The sequence below is a fragment of the Gambusia affinis genome, linkage group LG10 (assembly GCF_019740435.1).
Source record: "Gambusia affinis linkage group LG10, SWU_Gaff_1.0, whole genome shotgun sequence".
In the NCBI taxonomy this organism is placed as follows: Eukaryota; Metazoa; Chordata; class Actinopteri; order Cyprinodontiformes; family Poeciliidae; genus Gambusia; species Gambusia affinis.
Window position 1 is genome coordinate 5,204,791 of NC_057877.1, and position 20,144 is coordinate 5,224,934.

The 20,144-nt window shown below is 40.8% G+C and overlaps 1 protein-coding gene across 4 annotated transcripts in view; it reads right to left on the reverse strand.

Moving 5' to 3' along the window:
* herc2 (HECT and RLD domain containing E3 ubiquitin protein ligase 2) overlaps positions 1-20,144 on the reverse strand; it is a 74,782-nt gene that overhangs the window by 30,188 nt on the left and 24,450 nt on the right. For 2 of the 4 annotated variants that reach the window (XM_044128861.1, XM_044128864.1), the window contains exons 11-39: positions 15,013-15,201; positions 14,531-14,682; positions 13,544-13,701; positions 13,309-13,422; positions 12,975-13,226; positions 12,091-12,284; positions 10,989-11,189; positions 10,655-10,883; positions 10,205-10,329; positions 9,867-10,045; positions 9,601-9,785; positions 8,891-9,046; positions 8,620-8,805; positions 8,323-8,499; positions 7,877-7,980; positions 7,609-7,759; positions 6,686-6,900; positions 6,457-6,589; positions 6,163-6,290; positions 5,465-5,660; positions 5,231-5,364; positions 4,604-4,780; positions 4,372-4,508; positions 3,440-3,591; positions 2,635-2,826; positions 2,366-2,553; positions 1,480-1,672; positions 1,217-1,399; positions 938-1,122 (exon numbers count right to left, since the gene is read on the reverse strand). In XM_044128861.1, coding sequence (XP_043984796.1) covers positions 938-1,122; positions 1,217-1,399; positions 1,480-1,672; positions 2,366-2,553; positions 2,635-2,826; positions 3,440-3,591; positions 4,372-4,508; positions 4,604-4,780; positions 5,231-5,364; positions 5,465-5,660; positions 6,163-6,290; positions 6,457-6,589; positions 6,686-6,900; positions 7,609-7,759; positions 7,877-7,980; positions 8,323-8,499; positions 8,620-8,805; positions 8,891-9,046; positions 9,601-9,785; positions 9,867-10,045; positions 10,205-10,329; positions 10,655-10,883; positions 10,989-11,189; positions 12,091-12,284; positions 12,975-13,226; positions 13,309-13,422; positions 13,544-13,701; positions 14,531-14,682; positions 15,013-15,201 — 4,965 coding nt within the window. The remainder of the gene's footprint in view (positions 1-937; positions 1,123-1,216; positions 1,400-1,479; positions 1,673-2,365; positions 2,554-2,634; positions 2,827-3,439; positions 3,592-4,371; positions 4,509-4,603; positions 4,781-5,230; positions 5,365-5,464; positions 5,661-6,162; positions 6,291-6,456; positions 6,590-6,685; positions 6,901-7,608; positions 7,760-7,876; positions 7,981-8,322; positions 8,500-8,619; positions 8,806-8,890; positions 9,047-9,600; positions 9,786-9,866; positions 10,046-10,204; positions 10,330-10,654; positions 10,884-10,988; positions 11,190-12,090; positions 12,285-12,974; positions 13,227-13,308; positions 13,423-13,543; positions 13,702-14,530; positions 14,683-15,012; positions 15,202-20,144) is intronic. The other 2 variants (XM_044128862.1, XM_044128863.1) reach the window with 2 other exon arrangements.

Consider the following 20,144-nt stretch of genomic DNA (forward strand, 5'->3'; position numbering starts at 1 on the left):
TGGTAGAATAAAAAAATCTAAAAAGCTAGCTAGATAGCAAGGGTATGTTAGCAGTTAGTGGTAGCCTCAAACATCTGGAGTCACATGCATGAATTTAAAGACTTTTCAAAGATGTGAACACACCAAGAAAGACTGCTGTTCATGTCTATTCATGCTAATCGCTAAAGTTGTTAGTGATTAGCATTCACATGCTAATTGCTAAAGTTATTAGTGATTAGCATTCACATGCTAAACGCTAAAGTTATTAGTGATTAGCATTCACATGCTAAACGCTAAAGTTATTAGTGATTAGCATTTACATGCTAATCGCTAAAGTTATTAGTGATTAGCATTTACATGCTAATCGCTAAAGTTATTAGTGATTAGCATTTACATGCTAATCGCTAAAGTTATTAGTGATTAGCATTTACATGCTAATCGCTAAAGTTATTAGTGATTAGCATTCACATGCTAAAATGTGAATTTTTTTAACCATTTGGCTTTAAATTAATAAAATCCCTTTTCACAGCCACTGTTCCATAAAAAACACAGCTTAAAAGATGGGAAGGGTCACAAATTTCTTTCTCTAAACTTTTGGTCCTGGAGTTAGTTATGACTTCATTCATAACCAACTAATATAATAATAATAATATTATATTATAATATATTTATAAAATATATTTATAAATATTCATAAAGTAAATATTTTTGCTTTATTTTTGGAGTTAAAAATATACAATTTTGCTCCAAAACACAGAAGAAAAAAACAAAACAAAAAAACAAGTCACACTTACAATAAAACTAATTTTAAAAGCAGGTGTTTGTTTTATCCTACACTTAAGCTTCATTGAGTTCAATGCTAAAAGAATTTGGAAAACCTTTATGGATTGTAGCTTCTGCTTTCCAAGCTGACAACAATAGCTAAATTTAATCCGGCGTCCACATCCGGCTAACCAACCTGTCTCTGCAGAGTGATGGCGTTGAAGGACTGGTGGCCTTCTACGATTCGGATGAGAAGGCCAATCCAGGCGGAGGTGCTCAGGGTGCTGCACATCTGAGGCATGAGGGCGATGCTGCGGATGAAGCCCAGAGTGCACCAGCTGCGGTGCTGCTCCCGAGACACCAGCCTGTGGGAGTGACAACCTGACACCAAAAATCAATTCCTGTTAAAAAGATCTCCAATTTAAAAAAAATGTAATAAAAATTAAATTGCAATCATCATGAGGAGTTTATTTACTCGACTTGTCATTAACTCCGCTTTCCACCAGCATCCTCAGCAGTCCGCACAGAGTCCGAATGGCGTCCATCTGCAGGACCTCGGCGTACATTCCAGCGGACAGAGAGAGCGTCTTCAGCAGGTTGACGGTGCTGGTCAACATCATGGCTGTTGGGTGGCCGCTCTTCTCTATCAGCTCGCCTTCTTTGAAGCAAGGAGGAAGCCGTGTTACAGCTCCCACTCTGATGTCCGTGTGTTGCCTGCGGTCAGACGCGCACACTGACCTGTGTCGTCCTCCGTGTCCGACTCCTCAGCGGTGGGATGGGCGGCAGGCGGCGGCTCTGCGAGCTTCAGGTCGTACTTGCCCTCTTTGCCCATCCGGTAAGAGTTGGTGCTGCTGGTGTCCCACTGGACCCGGATCCAGCCGTCCTCGCCCAGCTCTCCGATGACCCGGCCCAGACCGGGAGCGGGCCCGTCCTGGAATGACAGTGAAGACTTAAATCGTTTAAACTGAACACAATAAAAAGAGGGCCGGGGCCTTAACGTGTTCATTTTAATTAATTAATCACAGATTTTAATGCAATTAATCGCTTTTTTTTTTTTTTACATACAAAGTACATAAAATACCTTCGTGTTGCAATTCTGACGAACAAGTGACATCCGTGAACAGCGACGGACAACGCAGTCACTGTTCTTGGCCCACTGGGTGTTCTTTTTTTTTTTTTTACTATCTAATGGACGCTGAAATAAGACTTTTGTGTTCAAGTTGTGCTAAGAGGAGTTAGCTTATTAGTGTAGCTACTCAAGCTAAAATAGCATCTTACTGCTAAACATGTTGCAGCAGCACAGACGTCCCCACAGCCAATGTCAGCGTCTACAGTTTGTATATATATATTTCTTTAAAGTAGTTCCGTAATTGATAATGAAAAACTTGAAAGCCAACTAAATACAGAAGTATTTTGCAACAACTTGATGATTAATTAACTTAAATAACAGATTAAAAACATTAAATATCTTTGTTATTGATCTCACATGTCTATTAATTCAAGAATTCAGCAGCAAAAAGGGATCTTGAACTGAAAATGTTGCTTATTTTGTCAATTAAAATACAATTAATTAATTACACAGCCAGAAATTAACCACAATTAAAAAATAAAAGCATTTATTTACCTGATCGCCCCATTTCCAGTCCACCCCCCTCATCACTCTGGTGCCGATCTTCATCATGGCGGCGAGTTCTGGGCCGGAAGCGGGCAGAGGCGCGGGGGCCGCCTCCTTTCTGGACTCTTCCAGGACCGTGGCAGAGCCTCCGTGAGCGCACAAACTGAGGTCCTCCTCGCTGCTGTCTGTGCTGGGTCCTACAAACATCGGCAGCATAAAACAGGAACTCAGGTTGGTTCATAAATCCACTTGTTCCGGGTCACCGGGTGAAAACTCACCGATAAGCTTGAGGATGCTCTGAGTGAGGGCCAGAAGGCCAGAGTTCAGCAAGAGGCTGAGGCTGTTGGAGCCGTGCTTCAGGGACAGCATGTGGATCATGGCCAGGAGGAAGCGGGCCTGTGGAATGGTGCCGAGGCTTGGTCCGGCCGGGTTCTCGTTGGTGATGGTCTGCAGAGGGACCGGCTGCACACCTACATCCAACAGCAAATCATTGGATAATGATGTCTGGTATGTAAAAATCAACAGATTCTCGTAATAAAGTCAATGATGCCACGGCACAAGAAAACTTAAACTGCTTTTGTTTCTTCTAAGTGTAGATTTGGAAAGGTGTTTAAATGAGGAAAAAAATTATCAAAATACCTTGCAAATGTTTCTACAGTGGGACCATAATAAAAGTGATTTTGATTGGAAACAATCACAAAAAACAAATCCCAGAGAGGCTGATTGATAAAAGCTCTTTTAAAGACAAACCTCTCAACGGTTATGTATCTTGAACTTCTTTTTTATGTTGCGTTTGAAACCGTTGACCATAACTCACTGACTACCCAAAACTCAGTTTAAAACTCAGCTTCACCAAGTGAATCATAGTATTAGCTTCACTTGGTTAAAATTCTGTTAAAAAAAAAAAAAAAGTTAAAGAGAAGTGATTAAATAATCTGCAGAAAGTGACATTTTTATCCAATTAATAGTCAGAATAAATAAATAAAGTGATCGATTATAAAAATAATCATCGGCTGCAGCTGTACTCGTGAGCATATGTAGCTGAAGGTGATGATCCACTCAGACGTTTCTCCCAGCACTCACCCAGCTCTTTGAAGCGGGCACTGGCCTCCAGCAGGATGTTGCGAACATTTTGGATCGCCCAGGAATACAACTTCCCGAACGTCACCTCCAAAAGCATCCGGTTGAAGGGAGGGATCAGATCGACGTGTTTAAGGCAGTCTGACAACGGCTCCCTGAAAAGGTCAAATCCATCAGCTGATCATTTCGTTCACCCCATTTAAATTTAAAAAGTTTAATCCGTTCTCACATTTTCTTATAAACACTTGTATATGAGTGAAAGGGGAGCAGAGAGAAGAAAACAATCTTGGGTAAACTTGGCCATTTCACAATTAAAACTTTCATTGGTGTAGACATTAGATTAACAATATAAGTTGCAAACGACATTTTTTCACACTCAGAAATGTTTAAGACTTTTAATTGTTTTCTTTATAAAGCATTAAAATTTGATTTATACTCGAGCGTTTTTTTTTATCTGGCATAATTTTTCTGCGTGCGCTAAAATGCACATTTGTTTTAAAGCAGTACACATACAACAAATTACTTTTGAAATTGTACATCCTGTTATTTTTGTCACTTGAGCTTAAGACAAAGAGCTTTTGTATATTAATTTGCAATAATCTCTTCCAAGTATTAAACATAACTAAAAGTATTAAACATAACTAAAGTCTCTTGATTTGAATACATTTGATGGAATTAAATTATTAAAATGTTCTCCAGCATTGACTTTATATAAAAATCCTTGTAGCTTAAAGGCTTGGTGTTAGGGTCAGATATGTTTTTTTTTTACTTTATTTTACTTTATTTAGAAGTCAAGTAGTTCCACATTTTCTGTTTTATGTATTTTATGAGATTTCCAGTTAAGTTTATGTTGAAAAAACAACCTCTAAAAAGAATATGCAGCATTACTTATTATATATATATTTTTATGCATAGACGTAAATCCGGTTAGCTACCCGATGCTGGTCCCTTCGGGTATGACCCGCTGCCACCCGCAGAGCATGGCGTACTGCACGGAGGGCAGCAGGAAGCTCTTGGAGGCCAACTTCAGCATGGTGTCGATTCCCTCCAGCCTGACCTCGGCCCTCTCCAGCTGCGACGAAACAGAGGCAAAAAGAATCCCACTTCTCTAAATTACGGGTTTCGGATTATCGAGGAGCGCTGGACAAATTGCACTTTCAATCTCACCTGTTTAAGGAGACACTTCCTCATTTTCTCCACATCCAGTGGCTCTTCCTTCAGCGCAAACTCCACGATGGTGCCCATCAGGCTGGACTGAGAGAAGACTCCCTGGACGCTGTGTTTCAGCCAGCGGTACCGCTGGGCGTTGGCCACCGTGTTTAGCAGCGGCTGCCACTTGTCCTGCTTCGGATTCGGAATTTGGATTAGGTGCAGAGTCGGGAAAAAATGCACTGGCAAATTCAATGAGCACAAACATCATCGCTAGCTGTCGATATCCAGCTAATTTTCTAATTGCAGCGTTTCCATTAAATAAGAAATGGAATTTAAATCACAAGTTAAGACGTTTGTTCATGCCATAAGTCATTAGAAATCGTTTTTTCGGGTAGTAATAATGACTGGTTGCTGATCTCATGACTCATGTGATGCGAAAAGGGTGTTTTGAGAAATGCACCAATTCCGATACAGCTGAAAAATAACACCTCATTCTAGTGCTAAAACTTTCTAATTGAGATTGTGAGGGTTTTTTTTTTTTATTGCAGTGTTTCCATTAAGAAAATTTACTTACGTAATTCCAATTTGCTCAATTTTAACATCAATGGATATGCAGCTACTTACTGAGCCATAGAAATCTACCTTTGACGTCTTTCCGGTGGGTGACTTCCTGTCTGCAGGAGTGGGGCTAATGTGGACGTTATGCTCTTCTTCGTTGGTCCCCTCGTTCTCCAGCTTTGGCTCTTCTTCATCAGCAGACTCTGACTTCTTAGGCACTAAAAGGAGGGAAAGCTAAATCTTTTAGCAGACATGTACCAAAATAAAAACAAAACAAAACAAAGAAAAGACTTTTCAGAATAGCTCAAGTAGCCCCACCTCTTTTTTTCCTTCGGTCCCTGATGAGCTTCTGAGCAATCCTCCTCCATCGAGGCTGAGAGCTCAGCAGCTTCAGCTTGGACACGATGGACAGGTCGTTGCTCACCGCCGGCCGCAGCTCGTTGAACAAGAATCTCAGGCGCTCGATGACCGGGGCGCACACTTCCTTATAGGAGCGGCCCTGTTCCTGATGAGTCTGGAGTGTGACCGCAAAGGCGAAATTTTACACACTCAACTTAATGTGCCCAAATAAACCATTCGTATCCCCTGACTTTGACTTTTTTCTTCTTTTTTCTTTGCATTACAAGGACAAACTTCAATGAATCTTTGATTTTATGAGGTGAACAGTTTCAGGCCAGTTAAATTAGAGTTTCAGAAAGAGCAGGAGATTTTAAAATTTAAAGGTGTTAAATTGCAAAGTAAAATTTATTTTAAGTCATACTTGGCATATAGAATTTTTTTTTTAACAATTGAAGTTAACATAGTTACTTGGTTGTGCTATAAAATGTCAGAAAACACAATACTCTGACCGAAGTACTTTGTTTTGGTTCATCACATAAAATACTAATTAAATGCATACAACTAAATGTGAAGTGAGCACTTTTTCCAAGGCATTTCATACACTAGAAATAACTCAAAGTGGGCATTTCAACATACTATTTTTACTTGATAGCAGATGCCAGCGGTTTAGCTCCTACCTTAATTAGTGAACATTTTGCCTGGTAGACCACGCGACAGACATCGATCATTGATTTAGGGAGGGACCTCTGCTTCCCCTGGTCCACCCCCAAGGCACATGGGCTGACAAGTGAGAGAGCAACGTGACCTGTGACAGACGAGAGTTTATGCAGAAACGAAAGCCTTTAAAAATCTTTGATTACCCATGCAGGCTTCCTAGTATTGAAGTACAACAACAAACTGTTCATTCTTGTGGCAGAAAAATAAAAGAGAGCTGGTAATTTGCCAGAAGAAAACCAGCGTTGCTAGGTTACCGAGGTCCTGATGTTTGAGCAAGCAGCAGAGCAGCAGGCGGCCGACTTCCTCCACTGGATGCTCCGGTGGGAAGGTGATGGGCGTAATAAGGTGGTACTGCTTACAGCAACGCTCTATTTGGCACAAAAAGTCCTAGAATAGAAAAAAATTAAAAATAAAATGAAAACACTATTATTTGGATTCAAGTCTTCCCAATAGGCTAGTAAATAATTATTTTATCTGGTCTACCTTCACAGTGTGGTCCTGAGTGGTGTTGTCAGCGACAGCCTGGAGGAAGGGCTGCGCGTGGTCGCTGAGGGTGATCCTGCGGGAGTAGAGCTTGGCCTTATCTGGAGCGGTGGAGCCCAGCGAGCTGCAGTGGTCCTCGTCCTTCTCCTCGTTGTAGTTGTAGTGGATCTGACTGGTCTGAAGGCCGCCAGAGAATATGGACGACTGGAGCCATTCTGTGCACAAGGACGGTAAAAACAAAACAAAACAAAAAATTGTTTCAATTCACAGCAGAGTTCCTGTTTGCAAATAATTGTCACAGGCATTCATTTTTATTGATTGGTTCATATACCCTAACTCGCTAGTTAGCCTTTTTGTGCGTCAAAGAACAAGACGCAATGAAGATGTCTCTATGCGACTCAAAGTTTGACAGAGAAAAAAAAATGAAAGAGACAAAAATTAAGACTTGTGATTATCACTTTTAAGGCCAACATTCTTTTTAAAAAGACATTTTACGATCTTAATTTTAGATATGTGAATTTAGGACGTTTTAAAGATGTGCAGACATCCTGGTGATGGTTGTTTTTTTTCCTGAATGCACAACATTTAAGTTTAAGAACAAGTTGTGAGTCAAATTTTGATTTCGAACACTGCAGGACAGTGAAACAATTGTTCCAGTATCAGCTGATTTCCTTTGTTTAAAAACAAACTTTTTTGAATTAAATAAAGCAGGCTAATATAAGACTCAACATGAATGGAAAAAAATAATCAGCACTAAATGAAAAGTTTTTAATTGATTATTATTATTTTTTTTTGTCTAATAATTATTCATTCATTTCAACACAAGGACGAGTGAATGATTAGTCTTTTTTGGACCTCTGGATAGATTTTGAAACAAATTTTTAAAAAAATTCAAATAATTTTTAAAAAGTCCTTCAACCTACTGGCACATTCAAGCTCCATAGGGGACAACGGCGTGCTTTTGGCCAAATACGAGGCGTGAAGACCCAACAGCAGCCCCAAATTCCTCTCAGTATCAATGAGTGGCGAAGACAGACTGCTGAGGTCGGGAGTCGTCACCGTCTCCTGGTTAGGCTGGAGATAATTAAAAATATCCTGTTTCGATACTATAGAAATCAGCAATTTCTTGCATATTTAAAAGAAAAAACAAAAACAAAAGTCTAGTCATTTTCTAGATGGAACGGTGAGTACCTCCATGTACTGGCCGACACAGAAAGCCTGCATAGATTCTCTGGTGTCCTCAAACTGTAAGGCAGCTTCCAAGGCAACTACTGGGTCTTCTCCAGCAAACTGAGCTGGAAAGAAAAAGACATTCTGTTTCAGCAACAACAAAAGAAAAAAAAATTAAGAAAACTAGAGTACTACTTTCTAGATGCAAGATAAAGCTATAATAATTTTAGGTGATGTGTTTCCAAAGTATTAAGTAACTTTCCTAAAATAGTTGCTGATTTAAATATCTCATATGCAGACCAGGACTCGGTTTGAGCTTCGTCTAATCTCAAATGAGTCACTGAACCAGGGAGAGAAGAAAATCTGATTAAGACGATGCTAGTAGAAATTATTTGCACTTTCCAAAATAAAGCTAAAACATAAAGTTAAAAAAAATAAATACATTTTAAAACATTCAATTTAATTACCTAGGATGCTGTTTCCTGTCAGAGACTGAGACTGAGCCTGGAAGTCTTTGATGTCATAAACCTTCCCGTCGATGACCGTCCAGAAGCCGCCATCTTTGTTGTGGTTCTCCAGGTCAGCCTTACGGATCAGCGAAACCTCTTCGTTGTTCTTAGAACTTTGTCCAGTGAAGAAGGATCCTGTCAAAACAGAAGAAAGGTTAGTACCTTAAAACGTTTAAAGCTACTAACCAACAAAACCCAACATTTACAATGACATTTAGCAACTCTTAATAAAATTTGAGAAGTAGCGTTTCGTACCCATAATTCCCGGCCAGGCCAAATCCTCGTTATCGTCCCTCTCGTGGCCTGGAGCCAGGTGGTTGAAACGGTCCAGGTGCTCCAGGAGTCCGGCCAGCAGAGGGATGGCGCCGGTCTCCTGCATCAGACCGGCGTCGATGGTGAGGAGGAGGATGATGGACACCACCAGCTCAGGCAGAAGGACTCCTGACAAACGGAAAACAACAGAAACATTTTCAAATAACTCGACAAGATCCTGGCAACCTTATCAACACAGAGTGGAGGACTCTACCAGTCAGGTCTCCTTCAATAACTCGAGAAACTTCGGCGAAATGTCGCCGACCGGTAGACGCGATGCTTGTTGCGACGGGGAGGATGTCTCCGATGTGAGTGCACAGCAGGGCGATGTACTTCTTCAGTAAGGAGCCGACACCCAGCAGCTCGGGATCTGCAACGGAGAAAGGAAACGCGGCTGAACGCAAACCCAACAGGAAAAGAAACGTTTTGGACTAGGGCTTAACAATAACATCTCATATGTAATTTAAATCCTTTTTATTGTCTTTTCTGAAAAAAAAAAAAAGAGTTTAGAAAAAGACAGAAAATATTTTTAAAAAGCGGCTTTTATTTCAACCATTCCTTCTGGGAGTTGTACGGTGATTGAGTGTCAAGGCTAGGTTATGAGAATTTTTGTTTAATCATGACTGAAAAAAGAAAGAAAAGACAATTTTACTGGAAGAAAATGTCAGCTTTCCCCTACCAATGCATCGGAAAGTTGACCTGAATTCAAAGACCAAACAAATAGAAATGGCAGAAGGCTGCCTTAGGCGTGCTGACATCACTGAACTATGAAAACCCAAGCAAAAAAAGTGAAGAATTTTTAAAAAAAATTTAAAATCCAGATTTTCCAAAAATTTATCTCAAAAAATAAATTTAGAAAAATTGACTGGTAGATCAACTCGATTTATCGATGGCCGTACTCCGACCTCAAACTGATTGACCTACTGTATCCGTTGCCGTTCTCCGAGTCGGTGATTCCCAGGTACAGCTTGCTGACGAGCAGCCGCTGGAAGCGCAGCAGCAGATCCAGAGACGCGGATCGCTCCTTGCTGACGTGCTCCGCTTCTAAGTAGTTGGAGATGCGCCGGGCGACGTCTTTCAGTCGCGCGATGGTCTGCGAGGCGATGTTTCTGTCGAATTCAAACATGGGAAAGCGTCGGAGGACAGCAGAAGGATCCCGGTGGAGTGGAAACGGTGAAAACGGCACGTACCTCAAAAGCTGCTGCACGAGTTGCACGAGGGGCAGACTTTGTTTCCCCGTCGACTCGTAGATGCCCGTGTTGATGAGGTCCTTGTCCAGCACGGTACGGCAGCGGTGCATGGTGGAGGCGTTGGCTTCCTGCTCGTCGATCTCCTTCTCTTTCTGAGCCTCCTTCTTGGCCTCGATGTCCTGTCGTCATAACAACCAGAAATCAGTTTTCTCTTAGCGCTGACGTCGTTTCTTTCTGAAATTGACGGCGGATTTCTCCACGGGACGAATCAAAGCAAAGATTAACCACATGCTGAGGAAGCACAGCGGTGGATTTATCGTTCGCTTTAACGCTCTGACCTGTATCTCGGCTGTGATGGCGGCACTCAGAGCAGATTCCAGCCCTCCGTCGGCCATCAGGCTGCTGACCAGCAGGTCGATCATGAAGCGCCGTCCAGCACTCACACTCATCTCATTACCAGATGCTGCGGGGAAGGGAACAGAAATGACTCAAAATCATGAACATTTAAACACTGGAACTGGAAGACATTTTAAATATCCAAAATAAAACAAACAAAAACAACAAATAAAATGGATTATACAGGCTGTAAAAAAAAAAACATTAGCTTTTAAACAAAGAAATAGCTGAAACCAAAGCACCAGACTCAAGACTTGTATCATTCAGTTTTTAGAAAAAAAGAGGGAAAGGAAAGAGAAAAACAATTAATCAAGCACATGAAAATGATTGACTTTCTTTTCATTTGTCATGCGATTAATTGTTTTATTGTTTATTGTGACAGGCCTACCCACCAGCATTAGGCAGCAGCGAGGACAGCGCCCGGGCCCGCTCCTCGGCGGTGGGCAGCAGCACCGACCAGCCGCTCTGCAGCACGGCCTGGGCGGCGGCTTGCACCGTGTTGAGCACGCCGGCGTTGCTGGCCAGCATCACCACCGTTTGCTTGAGGTTGTTGAGGAGAACGCTGCCCAGCCCCAGACCCAGCTCCTCCGGGTCCACCTGGTTGCTGATGGCTGCGTGGAGCTGAGGTAAAAAAAAAATAATAATAAATAAATAAATAAATAAAAAATTCTAGGAGGATTCAGGCTAAAGCAGCGACTTCCACGGGTTCAACCTGAGGATGCCCACCTGGAGCCTGAGCAGGTTCAGCGTGGCCACCACCATGCACTCCTTCTCCTGAGGAGGCGGCCAGTCCGAGCCGCCGTCCATGCCCTCGCTGACCTGGCGCAGGAGGAGGTCCAACTGCTCGAAGGTCATGGAGCAGACGTCCACCACGAAGGGCACTCGCTGCCCGACGGACCACTCCGAGCAGGAGGACCAGGCGAAGCTCTAAAGGCAACAAACAAACCAAGGAATTCATCACATCACAATCGCTACAAATCAGGGTTTGTTCAATGTTTCTGCAGTACAATTCAAGGACTTTTCAAGATGTTTCATGGTAATTTCCAGCACCAAAATTTGACAATAAAAAAAAGAGAGACTGTTTCAATTCATTATTACATGGTATTATGTTTTACTGTTTATCATTTTTTGTGACTCTATCAACGTTTTACAGAAAGGACGAGAAACTAAAATTTAGGAAAATTGTATGTTTTGAAATGTCTGTCACACACCTTATACACCTGACTAGTCTGAGAACAAAGCACTAATTAAAAACATTTAAAAAATCCCCCAATTTCAATAAAGCAGTTTAAGCTACAGAATATAAGACAACCCTTATTTTTATTACGCAAATCAATAAGTCATCAAGCCGTTGGGAGTAATAAACATCAAAACAATCCCATATTAATCATTCAGGTAAATTACCTTCCTGCTCAAAATGAATGCCTACCGACAACATGCAAAGAAAGTTCCCAAAAATAAATAAATAAATAGTCAAGTTGTCTGGCTTTTATGAAATAAAAATAATTTAGGTGATACTAACTGACCTAAAACAACAGAAGCGTACTCTGATTTAACCATAGACAATGAGGGAACAAAAAAAAGGTGGACATGTCTTTTTATTAGGTTTATGTGAATATCTGTATTTTTATGTTTCTTTTTTCAAAATTTAAGCCTTTAAATCAAATGTTAGACTTGACTTCATAACAAAACTGCACTGTTTACACAGAGATCAAGTACTTTACAAACCTTGAAAACACCTAATTGAAATTCAATCATCTTCAAGGATGTCAAAGCACGAACCCTGACATGTTCTCCAATCTGAAGAGCATTACAGTGTTAATCTTACTTGTCCTGGGCCACAGGAAATCCCCACAATGTGCTTGGAGTTGAGTCCTGGGAGAGCTTTGGGCTGCTTCTTGTTGGAGAAGAGAGTATCAAAGTGTTGGAGTTTATCGTTGCTGCCCCAGCTGTGCACTTCTCCGTCATCTGTCAGAGCCAGACAGTGTGTAGACCCTACAGCAATATCCACCACTTTCTTTCCTGAATGTAAACAGAAAAAACAAACGGTAATGCCGGTCAAACTTAAATCTTTTTAAGACCCGTCTAGTGCCGTCTTTGAATAAAATTTAAAACCTAAAAACTACACGTATGGGGGAAAATTGCAGCAAAACTTTGAACCTGGTTTTGTGGCCACGTAAGAGGCAACAGCTAGTTAGCAGGGGTATATTAGCAGCTGGTCACTGGTGGCCTCAAGTGGCTCGAGTCACAGATTGGAGTGAAGATGTTAACGTGCGACTCAAACTTTTGACGATAGGGGGAAAAAAGTACAATAAGAAGTCCTGCCATGATAAAATTTAAGACCTGTGATTAATGTATGTAAGGGCGATCGACATTTCTTAAAATTAATTTAAGGCCATAGTTTTAAACATGCAAATTTAAGATTTTTTGCACAGAATCCAATGACTATTTTTGTGTGCGACTTAAAACTTTTAAATTATAGGAAAAAATCTATATTATAAAGTTCTGCCATGACTAGATTTAAGACTTGTAATTAACGTATTTAAGGTCAACTTACATTATTGTTTAACAACTTTAAAACATTTCAAGGCCTTAGTTTTAGACAAAACAAATGTAAGACTTTTTAAGGATGCGCGGACAGCCTTTATGCATTAACAATTCTTTTCCTAAACCTGTTAAAAACTCTCTTTTGCTTCCCCATCAGCGACTCACCCTGAAGACTGTCCAGCAGCTTCGGGTAGCGGACGTGTTCGTCCGTGCCATGACCCAGACGCTGGTTGTCTCCCTTCCCCCAGGTGTACACCTGTCCGTCCTTGTTGAGGGCTACAGAAAACTGACTGCCGCAGCACACCTTCACTATATCCAGATCCTGCAGCTTCTCCACCAGCTTGGGCGTCTTGCAGCCGTCGCTGCCTCCGCGGCCCAGTTTACCGTAGTCGCCGTCGCCCCAGGACCACACCTGGCCTGGAGAAAGCAAAGAGGGCAGACATAAATATAGAAGCATAAATGGCTGAAGCCACAGCAGACAAAACTATTTTGTTCCAACCGTTTTCAGTCACAGCGAGGGTTTGTGCGTCCCCGCTCCCGCACGCCACGTCCATGACCTTGTGTCCTTTCAGAGCGGTCACTAGCATGGGCGTCGTCTGGTCCTCACTAGAGCCTAAAAACAAACAGGAGAGAAGACCTTACAGAATATAGACAGAGAAAAAATGCGTTCCAATACATCCATCACTAAATGTAGAGAAGGATAAATGTGAGTGACTGCATCTGTGTGATCTCACCGTGACCCAGCCGACCGTAGTTCCCTCTCCCCCAGGTGTAGAGCTCGCCATCAGCTGTAATGGCAGCGCTGTACGTGCTCCCGCAGGCGATGTGCACCACGTGCTTTCCAGCCTGTTTCCCATTAAAGGCGGCGATCATTGTGGGCTCCTCTAGGTAACTAAAGAAAAGAGTCGTTTGAAATGAGGCGAGGTTAATTGGATTTCAGCTCAGCACAGAAGGCAACACCTTTCCTAAAAGGCCTTCAGTGCCAGCTGTCTTTCTGCCCTTTTACCCGTCCTTTGTTCAAAGCTATAAACCATTAGCGGTTTAAAACAATTAATCGGAATCAATCAATTAATGAAATAATAATCAATTTAGTAATTAATTCATCTTTACCTGGAGTATACATGACATTTTCTGAAATAAGCTCGGAGTAATAACCAAGCCAAAACTATGCAAAAATACAAAATACATTTTTCATTTAAGGTAAAAAATAAAAAAATCCTTCCCTGTAAATATATTTTATCCAATGTCCAATAAGTTGGTTAATATAGAAGAATGGAACAAGATCAGTCCTACATGGTATTGATTTTAAGTTGGCTAAAAGGCCGATGTTGGAAGGATCATGTTTTAGCTGCATATTCATCCTTTGCTACAAAAGATCCAGCTTTCACTAAAGGTATTCTATATTATTGCATTTTGGGCATAAAAATCTTTATTTTTAAATTAAAAGACATTTTGAACCTTTTAATATATTTCTAATACTGTATATAAAAAAAACTAGTGGTTACAAAGAGTGTGGCAACTTTTTTATCCAATTAACTGAATAATTGTCAGAATAATCCATTACTAAGACAATCTTTAGTTGCAGCCTCGGTGGCGACATGTTCCGCTTTAAATAGACAAAACCAGTTCCATTTCTGTTTCTACCCAAGACGACTATCGTCTTCATTTGATCACATATCACAAGTTAGAGGCCCATCCATTCAATAATCGTTGTTGCTTACGTCGTGTCTCCGTGTCCGAGGCGGCCGCCGTCGCCACAGCCCCATGAAAACACTTCCCCGTTGGATGAGAGGGCCATGTAGTGCTGGCCGTCAGGATGAGCGGCCAGCTTCACTATCTTCCTGGAGCTCAGGCAGTGGACCAGCATGGGAGCCTGGAAGCAGGAGTAGGGAAATTTAGGGTACAAAATATTTTTAAAAAATGCGTCAATGTGTTATTGATTATACATATATAAAATATATAAAACATATACTAAATGTTGGTGTGGAGTGCTTCTCTCGATGTCCACGTGGGCCGATATAATCCAATGCTTGTTTTGCTAGCTGATATCGGACTGTTCCTGATATCAATATCGGATCATGACTCGGTCCTATGAACTGAACAGGACCCAGGGATGGTGTGGGACTGGCTAAGTTGACGGGACGTTGATGGTTTCTGACCCTGTTGATCAGGAACCAATAGAAAACCTCCAAGCAGAACTGACCAGGGTGGTGCTCTTGTAGTTCTGGGTGTAAACGGCGCCGCTGTTGGACAGGATGAGGAATCCCTTTTCTGAACAGACGATCTGCATGACCCCGAGGCTCGACATGGCCTTGCACTGAATGGGGCCGCTGACATTGGCATACAGCTTCCAGCCCAAAAGGCCCCAAGCGATCACCTCCTGCAAGGTTCCCTGGAATTAAAAAAAATAAAAATAAATTAAAGCTGCAAGCAGCCTCGTGCGGCCCTCGCAGCAAGCGCTGCTCCGGCATACTGGCCACCGCGGGGGTTCCAGCCACCGCGGAAGCTCTCGCACCGTTTCCAGAGCCGGCGGAGTGCTTGTTCTTCTACAAGTGGTAGAAGAACAAGCACTTTTTCATCACATATTAATGAAATATTTACTTAAAACAAGCCTCTATATCTTGCTGTAGGGCTACTTTTAAGTTAGTTTGTCTTATTTAAAGTGTACCAAGATTGGCTCTGATTGGTTGCATTTCTATAGACAGCAATAGTAACTCAGAGAGAAGGATGTTGATTTCTTTCCCCACACATTAACTGTCTCAAATTGTTTTAACAAATAAGCAAAAAAACTTATTTTTTAATAAGTTACATACTGCAGCTTTAATAAATCATCACTTAGGATCCTAATTTAATATTTATTTGCTGTGGTTTTGTTCCTTTGATATTAAAACGTAACACTGAAGCTTTAAGCCACATGCGTCAAACTCGAGGCCCGTGGACCAAATCTGGCCCGCCGAAGATTTATATGTGGGCCTTTAGATTAGGTCTAGACTAAACACTAAGTGTGGTTAAATATTATGTTATCAATCAAATCAATGCAGTTTTTATCTGTTTACTGCCAAATTATATCAATCAGATATAGATATCTCTATCTAGATCTAGATTTAGCTAGATCTAGATATATCAACATCTAGATTTAGCTAGATCTAGATATCTTTATCTACATCTAGATTAAGCTAGATCTAGATATCTTTATCTACATCTAGATTAAGCTAGATCTAGATATCTTTATCTACATCTAGATTAAGCTAGATCTAGATATCTTTATCTACATCTAGATTAAGCTAGATCTAGATATCTTTATCTACATCTAGATTTAGCTAGATCTAGATATCTTTATCTACATCTAGATTTAGCTAGATCTAGATATCTTTATCTACATCTAGATTTAGCTAGATCTAGATATCTTTATCTACATCTAGATTTAGCTAGATCTAGATATCTTTATCTACATCTAGATTTAGCTAGATCTAGATATCTTTATCTACATCTAGATATCTTTATCTGTATCTATCTTTATCTATATATATCTAGATATATCTATCTTTATCTATATATATCTAGATATATCTATCTTTATCTATATATATCTAGATATATCTATCTTTATCTATATATATCTAGATATATCTATCTTTATCTATATATATATATATATGTATATATATATATCTGAGCCGTTTGCCGCTAAATTTTACAAGTTTAACAATAAAACGACACATTATTGTTTGGAGTTTCTTAAAATCTTTTGGGGGCGATTTGCAGCGACCAACAGACCTGACCGACATGTTTTTGGAGATGTGGGGGGAAACCGGAGCACCCGGGGAAAACCCACGCAAACACGGGGAGAACATGGAAACTCCACCGTGCTGCCCACCTTTTTTCCAATTGGGTTGGGAAAGGATCTATTTTATACTTTGTCAATGGGGAAAAACTTTTTAAATTTGGTCTTGATGGAGCGTGGCATGGCGCCCCGTTCACAGAGGCTGCGACCTCCACTTGTTCTATTCCTCGGTTCCTCTCTAAATATTAATATCGTCTTTACCCTTCTGTTTCTTTTTTGGCTTCTTCAGTCGCAGCATGTTTCGAAGCTTTTGCCAAAACGAAGTTTTAGATTTTCCCTTTTTATCGTCCTTCATTGGTTTAGTGTCAGGATGGTCCAAATTCTCCAGGACGCTTTCTCCAGCAATCTTGGTCTCTTTTGAGGTCCCTGGAGAAACCTTACCAGGCTGCTCTGGTAAGGTTTCTTCAGGGAGTTCCTCCTCCGAAGAAACCTGTGGACTCGAGTCTTTAATCAGTTCAACTTGGCGTTGTAAGTCTTCCTCCTCTTGGAAAACGTCAACATCTGTTTGTTGGAAATCTTCTTCATCCGTCAGTGTGTCGGCCAGCAGCAATTCCTCTCTTACTCTTTCCAGATCTTTTTTCACAGTGATGATCTCCTCCTGGTCTTTTTCTGCCTGATGTTTCAAAGCAGTGACTTCTGTATCATAGCGAGATTTTAGCTCCACGTACAAACCGTTCATCTTCTCCAACTCAGCCTGGGCACTTCTTTCCCTGTCTAGCAGCAATTGAACCTCTTTTCGTGTTTTGTCTAGGAGGACAGCGTTCTCAGCTCTTGTATTTTCGAGAAGCACTTTGTCCTCCTCTGTTTTTTCCATACGTCTCTCTCTCTCCTGGATTATTTCCAAATTAAGTTTTTCAACTTGGTGTTGCAGCTCTGAATATTGCCTTTCAAGGATAATCTTTTCTTGCTTTTCTTTGGAAAGAGCCGCTTCCTCCTGCTCCATCTTCTGCCGGTATCGTTCCCTGTCTCGTTTCAATCGAGAAACATTGCTGTCGTATTCGCATTTAAGCTCGTTGTATGAACGTTTAACATGAAATAATTCTTCCTCCAAACGTTTTTTGCCGTCTTGCAGGAAGAGTGTCTCTTTTCTCCATTTTTCCTGGAAGACGGCGTTCTCAGCTCTCATGGTTTGAATAAATTCAGCGTCCTCCTCCGATTTCTTCAAACGCGTCTTTCTCTCCTGACTAATCTGAAAAAGAAGTTTTTCAACTCGATCTTCCAGCGCAGAATAATTTATTTTGTGGATCAGATTTTCTCTCTTTTCTTTGGAAAGAGCGTTTTCCACCTGCTCTATCTCCTCCTGGTATCTTTCCACGTCCTCGGTCAGTTCAAAAATATCACTTCCATATTTATATTGGAGTTCATCATATGAAATCCTGAGCTGAGTCAATTCGTCCTGCAATAGTTTCTCGGTGTCTTGAATGCATGTGATCTTTTGTGACTTTTGTTCCTCACTCAGCTGCTCTTCGTTAAACGTTTGGGTCTCGCCCTCCTGCCTCACAAGAGCATTGTCTCCTTCATACTTGGAGCTCTGCTCCTCATAGTAAGTCTCCAGTTCTTCCAGTTCCTCTTGGAGGGCCTTACTTTTGGCTTTCTCCTCTTGAATTTCAGATACGAATGCTTCCTGGCTGAGGAGGTGGGCCACCCTTAAATCCACATATACTTGTTGTAAATGCTTCATCTCCATGTCTTTTACATCCTGGTATGCCTGGGAAGCAATGATAACAGCTTTAACCACTTCTGGATCGCTGTATCTTTCTAATCTGTCTAGTTCGCTCCTTGCATTTTCGGCCTGGCTGATAAGCATTTCTTTAACATCCGTCTGCCTGTTTAAATGGACTTTCATTTCTTCCAACTCCTCCTCCAGGCGGGCCAGTCTTCGGTTTTCTTCAAACCTTCTGGCTCTCTCCACTTCCAGAAGGTGGTTCAGTCGTTGGATTTCCTTGTGTAAGTTTCTCGGGTGTCTGCCTTGGTGGTTGTCCTGGACTTCCCTTCTCCAGTGGGATCCCATCGTCTCACTCTGGTATCTTGGCGAATGATGAGACATTTTCTCGTAAATACAATCGCTAAAATAAATGCGTTGATTAAACTTCTTGAAAGGGCTTTGCGCACGTCTGAACTGATCAGTGATATGGCAAGCAATGAAAAATATGCAGAATTGTGTTGCACACAGTTCTGCAGTTGATGACATCACAGCCTGCATCGCCAGTGACATCACAGAGTCTTCCATTGCTGGCGGTGTGACATCATTCCACCACCAAATATCTCACTCTTTATTCTTGTTTACATTCAAAATAGTCCATGATTCACTTGTTTTTATCCCAAATATCAGGGCATCAAACTCATTTCCATTTGGGCCAGATAAAAAAATCTGGATGTCCTTAAAGGGTCTGTTGGGCCAGAACGTATTGATAAAAACCAATTCAGTTGTTAAAATATCAATAAATAGGTGTTTCAGCATTCAGTAAGTGTTACTTAAAATAACATAATATTGAACATCTTTTCACACTAATCAGTCCGTCCAGGATTGTTTTTGTGGTTCTCTGCAATCGACATCACAGAGTTTGTGGTGCAAATTTAGAAATATTTGTAATTCGTTAGGAATTTTTACGATATTTCAGCTAATATATGATGTTAAATGTGACCTTTTATTAATTGCTCTATCAGTCATGGACTATAACTCGACATCAAGTCAGGCTGAAACAGCAGTCACTTGAACCCAAATGGTTTTGGCAAATTTTGAGAAAAAAATGTTGCTAAAATCAGAAAAAAATGTGGGGATCTGTTAATTTTTGAGTGAATTTTGCAGTTATTTGTGAAAAACTGGAGGAGCCTATTGCTATAATTTGGAGTCTAGAGGGTTCAAAATTCAAAATTTTTAAACAGTCTCTATGCGTCCGCCAATTTTGGTGAGTTTTTGAATATGATAAAGCCCCCAAAATGGCACCCAAAGAGGGGGGCAGAATCGTAATAATAAGAAACAGTACAATAACAATAGCGCTTTGCTGCGAAGGCCTAATAAATTAAAAAATAGTGAGAGACAGAACTAAGGATCTGGTAACGACAAGTGCTTCGGAGAATCTACACAGAATGCATACAAACATACTGCACTGCAAAACCATGAAATCTTAGCTAGTAATTTTGCTCTAATCTCCAGTGCAAATATCTTAGGACACTTGAAATAAGAAAACTAACTTACAAGTAACTTTTCAGCATGATGTAGGAGCTTGTTTTAAATAAATAGTTCCGTAATATTGAAGAAAAACTACTAGTTCTTTTGGGAGATTATTTCACTTATAACAAGACATTTTTCAATCAAGTTTATTTATATAGTACATTTCAGCAGCAAGTCAGATCAAACCCCTTCACACAAAAAACACAAGCTCAAAGTTATAAATAAAACACCATACGATGATGTAAAACGATGATCTACATCTAAATTTAGCTAGATCTAGATATATCTACATCTAGATTTAGCTAGATCTAGATAT